The following is a 10504-nucleotide window of genomic DNA, read 5'->3' as shown; positions in this document are numbered from 1 at the left end:
ACATTAACATGAGAAGTTCTACTGATACTGGCAACTTCATTGATAAAGTCTTTGCCATTTCCTTTTGATGCCCTTAATAATTTTACAGCCACATGATAACCATTGCGTAACTCTCCTTTGTATACAACACCAAATCCACCTTCACCCACTTTAACCGTGAAATTGTTGGTCATTTTCTTGACTTCTGAAAATGTATATTTCTTTTGTGCTAGAGTTCCATGATCTTTTAAGAATACTTCAATATCCTGCTCATTAGTAATATGAAATTTTTCCTTTCTTGTTGATGACATACGTTTTCTACAACCTATTATGAGGCATATCATGAATATTCCCATTGCTCCACTTGCACTACCTGTGTTAGTAGATATATTAGAAAAGTTACGAGCTATAAGAAACATTTGAACTGCCTTCTATAGCTAAAAATAAGATTATATAAAATAGCATATTTCATTTGGGAAAATCGAAAACAGATTTATTCTTTCCAAAGCTTTCACAAAAGCTTTTTTGAAAACAAAAATGGAAACCCCTTGACTTTTAAGATTGTTATATGTGTGTGAGAGAGTGTGTGCGTATGAATATGAAGCATAACGAAACAATAGGTATAAAAGGAAATTTGAAAAATATTCGCAATTATACATGCTTGTACTTTGTTTATATGAGAATTTTTATTAAGTTAGCCTTAATTTTTCTTTTGAGATTTAATATAAAAATCATGTATTGTCTTCAAGTTTTATGAAAAAATTGAATTTTCTAAAAAAAAATAATATAAGAGGAAATGTACTAATTATGTATTGAATCTTTGTCGGTTAAATAATTTAAGATTGATCACTTTTTTTTTTTTTGTAGTTTATTAGTGTATATATATTTTAATATACATATCTTAAAATTCATTAAAATTTATCAATTATTATTTGTATTGATTTTTGGATGGTTATTTGATCATGGTTGATTATCAGTTTCGGTAACTTGAATATCATTGTTGACAAAATTTTGTCATATTTAAGTAAGGTTTAAAATTAATACGTACCACTAAATTAATAAAAGTGAATCTTTTTTGAATGAGATAAGATCAAATTTTGAATATAAAAGTGATTGAAGTGCTCATTCATTTAAAAGTTACTAAAATTGTGTAAATTATAAGATTGGATTCACTTATACATATGGATCAAGATTGGATTAATTCATCATACATCCATGATTATGACGGCAAGCATAGCAAATTTCAATTATTATATGACTATTAATGAAATAAATGTGAAAAAAAAAATGAAATTAAACTGAACCTAATTACCTATAATGATTTTCGTTCTCCAATTCAGTCGTCCTGCAAGAGATAGAAGGGAAAACAAACACAGGTTAGCATTCTCCCAATTCAAGGATGATAATATAGTAAACATAAACACACAGATACATACATACAATTTCACCAAATGCCTCAAGAAGAAAGTACGTGCTAAGGGTTATGGCATGATAAAATGGCATGACATTATGAGGCAGAATGCGAATTACCAATTAGTGTAATGCTGCACTGGTATCAGACAACTTAGAAATTAGTCATACTATACTTGTTTTCCGGTTCAAATCTATGATGACTAGTTTCTAACTGAGTATAGAATTTGGTCCTTTTTCTTAAAGTCCAAATGTAAAGAATACTCAATTTCAGTATATTTCTGCTATTTTGATGATAAGCATATAATGCATGACAACTTATATATCATCACATCAAGACAATGACATGATTATACGTAGCTGAACCTTTTCATGAGACAGTTAATAATTTTATCAAAAGAATTGCACAGCTGATTTGGTTACTGTGTCTACAACATACAAATAGTTCTCGTCACTATTAGTGTGGCCAGACACATTTATGTAAACCAAATACATATATATATATATTGTGAAACAATCATCATCTGATCTATGAAGATACTTTAGTCAAAGTTCTGGTATACTAATTTGGCTAGCATATTCTGAAATGCCATTGTAGGATTGAAATTGCTTCTGTACCCAAAAGAAGGAAATGGGGAAACAAAACATGAAAGGAATAGAAGCATCACAGGGATCTGAATAAACAACAACAAAAATAATCAATATTTCAAAAATATATTCTTAAGTAGGACTTATCCTTGCAGAAACAGGAAACTAATTGTCATCAAATCCACAACGTTCACCACTTTTCTCACAGTATTCGCAATCAGGTGTAGTCCAGTTCAAAAGAAACCCCGTCTTCAAAATCTCGATGTAATTCATTCTCAATAAGCAAGTGAAATTAACCGAAGCATTCATGCTAAATGGCGCATTTGCCATAAGCTGACACTCATTCAAGGAATAGCTTTTGTATCGGAATGCAACCGTAGGTATATAGCTCCATTGAATAGATAAGAATTTAGATATACAGTCATGTATACAAATATTGCAAGGTCATGACTAAAAGCTATGAAAGCAATAAAGAGTAATATTTTAAAATTGATGAATGTTTCATTACTAAAGGGGAAAATCAAAATAGTGGATGATTTTGTTTGAGCAACCATATTTTAGGAAAAAATAAGAATAACTGAAGAAATCAAAGTCTGCTTCGCAATTTAATACTTTAAAAATCTCAAAAGTAGAAGAAAGCCGAAAATGATGTCCATGATGGTGAAAGACGTGTTGGACCACAAAAGGAGGAAAACATCTACATTTACTCACAAATACAATCAACAACTCTGTTCAAAACTAAAATCACAATTATACCCTTAATATATATATCACTTACGATGCTGTTTAATTTCAATAAAGTTTTTTTTTTTTGAGAATATACAATTACTTCATAACTAATTATAATAATATAGATATCTAAGTTAATGAATTACTAATTATATATTGTAAAATATCATTGTTCATTTAATTTTTAAATCATCACTCATGAGCTGCTAAATTAAAACCTATATTATTAATGAAAAAGTTTTCCTCTTCTGAATGATTGGTGTTACATGCACATGCATCTTGTAAAATGAAAGTAAAAGAAAGAAAAGTAGAAAAAGGATGGATAATACTTTATTGTCGTGCATGATGTTAAGGACGGGTCCCAATAATTTTAGACCACAAAAAAACAATACATTTATGCTTAGACTGTGAGTTATGTATAAGTAATAATTTCATAATAGATCAAACTTTGCCTCTTAAAAGGATATACAGGAAATTTTGTCTTGAGTTATTCTCTTTTCCATGTCTTTTCTTAATAATTATATATCTTACAATTATATATGCACTACATGCATGGCAGTATATATAATATGTTTGAAATTATTCGACAAACAAATTTTAGATACATGAACAATCAGAATTACAGTTAAAAACAAATTTAGACATACAAATAGAGCCAAACAGGGATTGTAGTTCATAGAGAAACTACTTGATAACATTATTCAATGGTTAAAAAGAAAAATTTCAGGAAAATGGTACTAAAAGTCAAAGTTGATACATAGAAAGGGGATTGAATTGACGCGTATGGGAAAAGAAGAAAAAAAATGAGAATGGAGAAAGAAAGTAATAAATAGCTGGAAAGGAAATAGAGAGATGAATTTAATTTGGTTATTGACCGAGTCAAAGCTGAAGGATGGAAATGAAGGTGTGAAGAAGGAACCAAATATCAACATGACTTGGAAAAGGTGGAGTCAGCAACTCTTGTTTTTCTCATTGTCATCAGGTCAACAACGTAATTCTCATCGAAACCCCCATATATTATTCAGTAAATTTGAATTATTATTAATTATTTTCATTATAATTATAATGGCTAACTTCAATCTTTACCAGTACTGTTTATTATTAATTCATATCTACATTTGTTCTAGTTTATCAAGGTACTTCTTTCATCAAAATAAATCATCAAGGTCTGCAAAATACAAAACTTTCCAGACTGCACTGATTTTGTTACGCTAATTTTGCCTTTGTTGCATCAAAGTGCGTGTTGGTTAAACGGTAGGAGTATATTAAAGAGAAAATGGGAAGTGAGTAGCTAAAAAGAGGATTTTGTGGCAATGATGTGTAAGATATGAGGAGAGAAGGCATACCACTCCTTTTGGAAGAACAGTAATGATTTGGGCAATAGTAGTTGCATGAAACTACATCTCCATCATAATCATAACCATCGTTCCAGCAATTTCCGATACTTTGGTTGCATCCTGTGCAATGTTGAAGAGGACTATAGGAGATCTCAAACCCATCCGCCAGAGCTTCTATAAGAACTTCAGCTCCACCATCTTTATTATCATAATGATCGAGAGGAGCGGCAATGGGCATTAGCAACCTTCTCTTGCAATCCAGAAGCGATGCGGGTACTTTGTGCAACATCTCATCCTCCTCCCCAAAATAGAACGCAGCATCCCCGCATTTAAAACTGCGTTCTAAAGGGAAACCTGGGATGCTATGAGGACAACCACCGAAGAATACGATGACGTTGTATACTGACTCGTAATGTCGTAACAGACTGTTGTTCAAGTTGTCGTAAATGTAAAAAACATCATGAGAACACAAATCGTTGACAGTGTATGTTGGCACCACCGTCATGGTGTGAGTGGTGTGGTTGACCTTCTTCAGTGTGAAATTTTGAGATTCATAATAAGGAACAGAGCAGCTGAGCTGGGGTGATGGGTCGGTGCCGATACACTGAGAGGGAGGAATCTGTTTCCAGACAGGATCCAAGATGCCGGAAACCTTTATGTTGCACATGTATGACTGCTCAGCACAAAGCGGTGGCGGCGGCGGCGGTGATGGCAGTGGCAGCAGCAATTTTTCAGAGTGGGAATGTGGCAAACCGATGCAGAAGAAGCAAGAGACGGTGAGTGCAAAGGCAAGGGGAGAAGTGTGGATGTGACTATACTTATCATCCATTCTCACACTTCTTTTCACTTCCCTCTCTCTCATAAATCCTTATATTTATCCTAATGACTAATGTAATCCAAACTTCCACAAAGATACGACCAACCATTAATATAATATAATATAATATATATATCAGCGAAACACACGAAATTAAAGTTAAAAGAAAGGTGTTATTTATAATTTCCTTTTAGTACGCTTATTTCAATATCTTCTATACTTTATTTTTTGTGTCTAAAAAAGTTATTATAATTTCAGTGTTGATTTACAAAATCCAAAGTAGATGCTGATGGATCATCGAAAGCAATGGAGTCTAGTTGGTATTCATAAATTAGCGGACTTTTACATCCTCAACGTGATTTTTCACTTCTCAACATGTTTCTGGACATGTAAGGTATTATGAAAAAGAAGTTGAATGGCACCATTGAAAAGATTAAGATTATAGCAGGAGAACATAATAAAAAGTAGAGAAGGAAGAAAACATACTCTGAGCACGTGGAGACTCTGGTGGAGACAGTTTTGAATAATAATAAGGGAAAAAGGGTGGTAATGGTGAATTTTCTGGTATTACTGTAGGTGTTGGTGCTGGAGACCTTGCAGCATGACTAGATAAATATGTTTGGAAGAACAGTGACAAGAAGAAAAGGGTGCTGATGATGGCAGAAGGAGATGAAACAAGAGGAAGAGGCATGATAGAAATCTGAGAGTGGCCTTAATTTGCAGGAGAACAATGTGAGAGGCCTTGTTTGTCAGTGAGGGAAATGATGAACTACACAACAACAATCTCTTTATAAGTCAAACTAACTCAAGTTCCTAACTACATTGATAGCTATTAAAATAAATGGTGTTGACGATATGGTATTAAACTTTGAAAATTCTGACTCTTAAATTTCAAATAAAATATATAAAATAGTGTAAATGTAGAACCTCAAAGTCAAACCAAGAGAGAAAAACACAGTTCGACCTAGAAAAATGTGCAATGAAGCTCAAAGTCTGGTCAAAATATCATCTCCAACCTCCCAGTTATTTTTTGAGTAAATATGTGTAGGCTAACAATATATGAACTAATAATTATTCTCATCATAATTTTAGTATACTAATTTTTATTAATTTATAATAATGTTTACTTTCGTTTAAACAATATACGTGTACTCTGTATACTAAACAAAATTTACTAAAATATATATATATATATATATATATATATATATATATATATATATATATATATATATATATATATATATATATGTAGCACATATCAAACAAGGTGTTATAAATACCTTATGTTAAAATCCAATACTATTTTGTGACTAGGGGGAACCAGAACAAGTGGATGATTTTGTTGGGAAAGAAAAGATAAGGGGAAAACCAAAGCTTATTCACAGCAAAATTTTTTGAAAATCAATTAATTAAATTCTGAGGTCTGAAATCATAGAAAGTAAAATTTAGGTATCCAAATTTATTTTCCCAATAACTTGAAAATTAAAATTAAAAATATGACCATAATGATTTGTGTGATACTATTAATTAAGTAATTTTTATATGGGATAAGCTTCAATTTCTTATTTTTTATTTTAAATATTAAATTAGAAAATATATTAATGATGAAAGTTTTTCCTCTTAATGATTAATGGTAGAGGCATATGCACAACAAGAAATGTCTGACTAAAAACTGTAGCTAATGTCACTTGCAAGTGTTATACTGTAAAAACCAACAAAGATATATCATTTATCCTCAGACTGAAAACTATATATCAATAATTTCATAAACAAATACAAATTTACGTTATAATTTTATAAAATTAGGTTTTTCGTTAGAAATTCAAATGTAGTCCATGTTTATTTATTGTATGGTATTATTGCCCAATCAATTATAAACTAGACAATCAATAAGATAAAGTATGATTCACTACAAAAAAAAAATTAATTATGTATTGCCAAAATTCGTATCTAACATAAAAAATTCTTATGTAAAAATACATTATGTATGAACTATCTATGGATAAAATTCGTATGTAAAATAATAATAGATAATGTTACATACGAATTTATCCATAAATAATTACACACGGATAAATTTGTGTGTAAAACCTATAAATAATTACATACGGATAAATCTTATGTAACATACAATTATGCATATTTGAACATTCATAGTGCAATAATAATGCGAGGCTTGCTGCAAAAAGTAAAAATATTGAGATTTAAATTAATCATAAATATTAACCTAAAAAACTAAGTTGCATAGAAGAAATGTAAAGAAAATTATTGATAAAGAAGAAGATTATTACTCACAATTGGATTGTGATTAGATCAATACTTATTACAAATTCATTCTCATATCTATAAATAGAAATTTGAGATATGTACGTGATTTTGCATTTATTGTATCTTTAATTTTTAGCTGTCAACATTGGGTTTACTTTAGCAAGAAAGTGTCTTGTATCATACCCTCCCAGAAATTTGAATGATCCGTTTGACCCAACATTTAGCTTTCAAAACAGTTTTTAAACTTTGAACGACTCATTAGAGTTCAGATCGTTTATCTCAACTCCATACCTAAAACAATTATCATTATCTTGTTCTAGTCTTGCTTTGTTTTTAAACAGTCCAATTTTTTCAAATTTGTAACATTTTATTGAAGTTGTGAACCGCCCTCTGTCAAGATGCAACTATCAGAAATACTCCGGCAATTCTTATTATGTTTATATATATACACTTTTATACAAATTTAAAATCGCATGCTGATTCCAAAACATTTTGATATATATGCATATGAAATTAATATTCCAGCTGATTATTCAACTTTATAAAACTCAATATTGAACGTTCACTTGAAATATTACAAATAAAACATAATTATGTTGAGTGATCTTCTTTGAAAAATAACTTTTAAAATCTACTCAGACTGCAAGGAACTAGTGGTCCATTCTTGCACCAATCCAGTTGAGGGATAAGAAAGAACAGGTTTTGGGGGTATTTCTTGGGAATTCATGTTACCTTCTAACATTTCTATTACTCTACTCATAGTAGGTCTATCCTTAGGAAGGGTTTGAATGCACCACAAACTAACTGCAATCATTCTCCTTTCTGTCTCTTTTTCTTTTGTCNCTATCACATCATCACTTCTCAAATCTTGNTCTTGCTCCAGCTTTCTGTATATCCAATCTGGGAAGTATTCACTTGTTTCAGTGGCTTCNTCATTAATATTATTCCTCACTCCCACTATTTCTAGTAGCATCATTCCATAGCTATACACATCAGATTTTTGTGATACTCCACCAAAATGTTTGTTGCACACTTCAGGAGCTACATATCCTATTGTTCCTCTCGCATCTGAAACTGAAACAGTGCTCTCTTTCCCAGGACAAAGTTTTGCAAGCCCAAAGTCTGATATCTTGGGACAGAAGTTGTCATCCAAAAGAATGTTATGTGGTTTTATGTCAAAGTGTAAAATACGAGTGTTGCATCCCTTGTGCAGGTACTCTAGTCCTCTCGCTATCCCTTTTGCAATTTGCAACACATTATCCCAACTCAAGAATGGAGTGCTTTCTAGTCCCTTATTACCGATAAACTTGTCGAGGGAACCATTAGGCATGAATTCATAAATAAGTGCTTTCTTCTTTCCTTCTAAACAGAATCCAAGAATTTGGACAACATTAACATGAGAAGTTCTACTGATAAAAGAAATATATACAAATAATGACATACATAATGAATAATATGACGTGACTTTTTAATAACAGGATATGATACAATAGGATAGAGTAAAGACAACATTATAATATGATAGAATATGAAAAAGGAATAAGATAACAATATAAGATAAACCGTAATCGTATTTGATGTTTATTGTGCAACTTGATAAAAACTAAATATTAATAACTTGTAATAACGACGGTAGTGATTGGTGATATTTTTTTATAAGAACAATAAGATAACAATAATGACTATGTACTACAATTAATTAAAATTAACAATACTGTAAATAATAAAAATGAAACTATTGCAACAATGACAAAGCTACCCCCACAATGAATTATCGAAATTTATATAGGATAGTTATAAGAATAAATATAGGTAGAGCAATCTGGATCGCATAATTGATATAAGTTATGAAAAGTCTAAAGAGAAATATTTAAATATTGAGCAATATTTTGTGATTAGCATGAGTGGATGATTTGGTTTGAGCACCGAGTTAAAGTAATACAAGAATAAGTGGAGAAATAGTTTGGCAATATTAATTCTTTAAAAATATCAAGAAGAGAACATCATGATTAATGGGACCCTAGGTTGGTTTAGTTGCACCCAGGTGATAATTAAGTGCGGTTTTTCTTTTTGCACTCTCATTATCACTAACCACATCTTACATTGTTCTTGCCGGGGGAAGAAAAAAAAAAAGAAAGAGTGAACTAATAGATTGGATTGGAAACTTGTTTTAGAAATATCAATTCAGAAAGTATTTTTGTAAATTTTGTTCCAAAAATCGTATTCTAAAAAGTATATTACATGTTCCATAAAGAGTGGGTTGGTCGAATTGCAGTGTTTGGTGTGCTAATTTTGTCGTAATTGTTGAATGAAAAATGTGTGTTGATTAAACGATAGTAATAGATTACAGAGCGAGGATGGGAAAATTGAAAAAAGAGAGAGAAGACTTACCTGTTTCGAGAGAACACTATTCATTTGGGCAATAGTTGCATGAAACTAGATGTTCATCACATTTGGGCAAAAAGTGAGTAGAACAGACATGGTCGACAGGGGGTCTTGGCATGAGTTTCATGGTGTGAGTGGTGTTGTCGATATCCTTCACTGTGAAATTTTGAGATTCATAATGAACACGGCAGCTGAGCAGGGATGATTTGTTGGGGTCGTTACATTGAGAGGGTGCAATCTTTTCCCAGGGAGGATCGAAGATGGCGGAAACGTTCCAGTTGCACCGGTATAACTGCTGAGCACAGAGCGGTGGCGGTGGTTGAGAGTGGGAGATTGGCAAACCGATGAAGAGTAACAAAGAGACGGTGAGTTCGAAGGCAAAGGGAGAGGTGTGGATGTGAGTATGTTTATCATCCTTTCTCACACTTCTTCTCATTTCCCTCCCAACCCTCTCTCTCGTAAATGAAGGCTACATAAGCACTTTTTGTCATTACCATTTTGGCATGCCCCCATACAGTAATCACAATCATGAAATACACCTCCTTTGGTACAGTGGGTATGGTCATTATATGGATAATCATATCTTAATCACAACACACTCAGACTCATAACAGACATCAGTAAGAGGGTAGCATAATACAAATAAGTGAATAATTACGTTACCAGAAATTAAATCTCTACCGAAAATCTTCACTTCTTATTCCAACTGATTAATCTGTATTATATTAAACCTTGATTTTAGATATTACAACTGAAACATAATTAAGTTGACAGATCTTCTTTAAAAAAACAACATTTAAGACCTACTCAGACGGCAAGGAACTAGTGGTCCATTCTGGCACAAATCCAATTGTGGGAGAAGAAAGAACAGGTTTTGGGGGTATTTCATGGGCATTGATGTTGCCTTCTAACATTTCTATTACTCTACTCATAGTAGGTCTATCCTTTGGAAACGTTTGAATGCACCACAAACTAACTGCAATCATTC

General features: G+C 31.7%; 2 protein-coding genes across 2 annotated transcripts in view; both read right to left on the bottom strand.

The window, feature by feature from the left end:
- The window catches only part of LOC106756488 (LEAF RUST 10 DISEASE-RESISTANCE LOCUS RECEPTOR-LIKE PROTEIN KINASE-like 2.4), a 12722-nt gene extending 7718 nt beyond the window's left edge, over positions 1-5004 (bottom strand). Inside the window, exons 1-3 of the mRNA XM_022783379.1 lie at positions 4053-5004; positions 1292-1324; positions 9-352 (exon numbers count right to left, since the gene is read on the bottom strand). Coding sequence (XP_022639100.1) covers positions 9-352; positions 1292-1324; positions 4053-4905 — 1230 coding nt within the window. The 5' untranslated portion in view covers positions 4906-5004. The remainder of the gene's footprint in view (positions 1-8; positions 353-1291; positions 1325-4052) is intronic.
- A 2758-nt stretch (positions 5005-7762) lies between these two features.
- Positions 7763-10504, bottom strand: part of LOC106756482 (LEAF RUST 10 DISEASE-RESISTANCE LOCUS RECEPTOR-LIKE PROTEIN KINASE-like 2.4) — an 8694-nt gene continuing 5952 nt past the window's right edge. Inside the window, exons 4-5 of the mRNA XM_022779189.1 lie at positions 9519-9522; positions 7763-8537 (exon numbers count right to left, since the gene is read on the bottom strand). Of these exons, the coding sequence (XP_022634910.1) occupies positions 7763-8537; positions 9519-9522 (779 nt within the window). The remainder of the gene's footprint in view (positions 8538-9518; positions 9523-10504) is intronic.

Source organism: Vigna radiata, chromosome 1 (assembly GCF_000741045.1).
Source record: "Vigna radiata var. radiata cultivar VC1973A chromosome 1, Vradiata_ver6, whole genome shotgun sequence".
NCBI lineage: Eukaryota > Viridiplantae > Streptophyta > Magnoliopsida > Fabales > Fabaceae > Vigna > Vigna radiata.
This window is presented reverse-complemented; position numbering and strand designations above follow the sequence as displayed.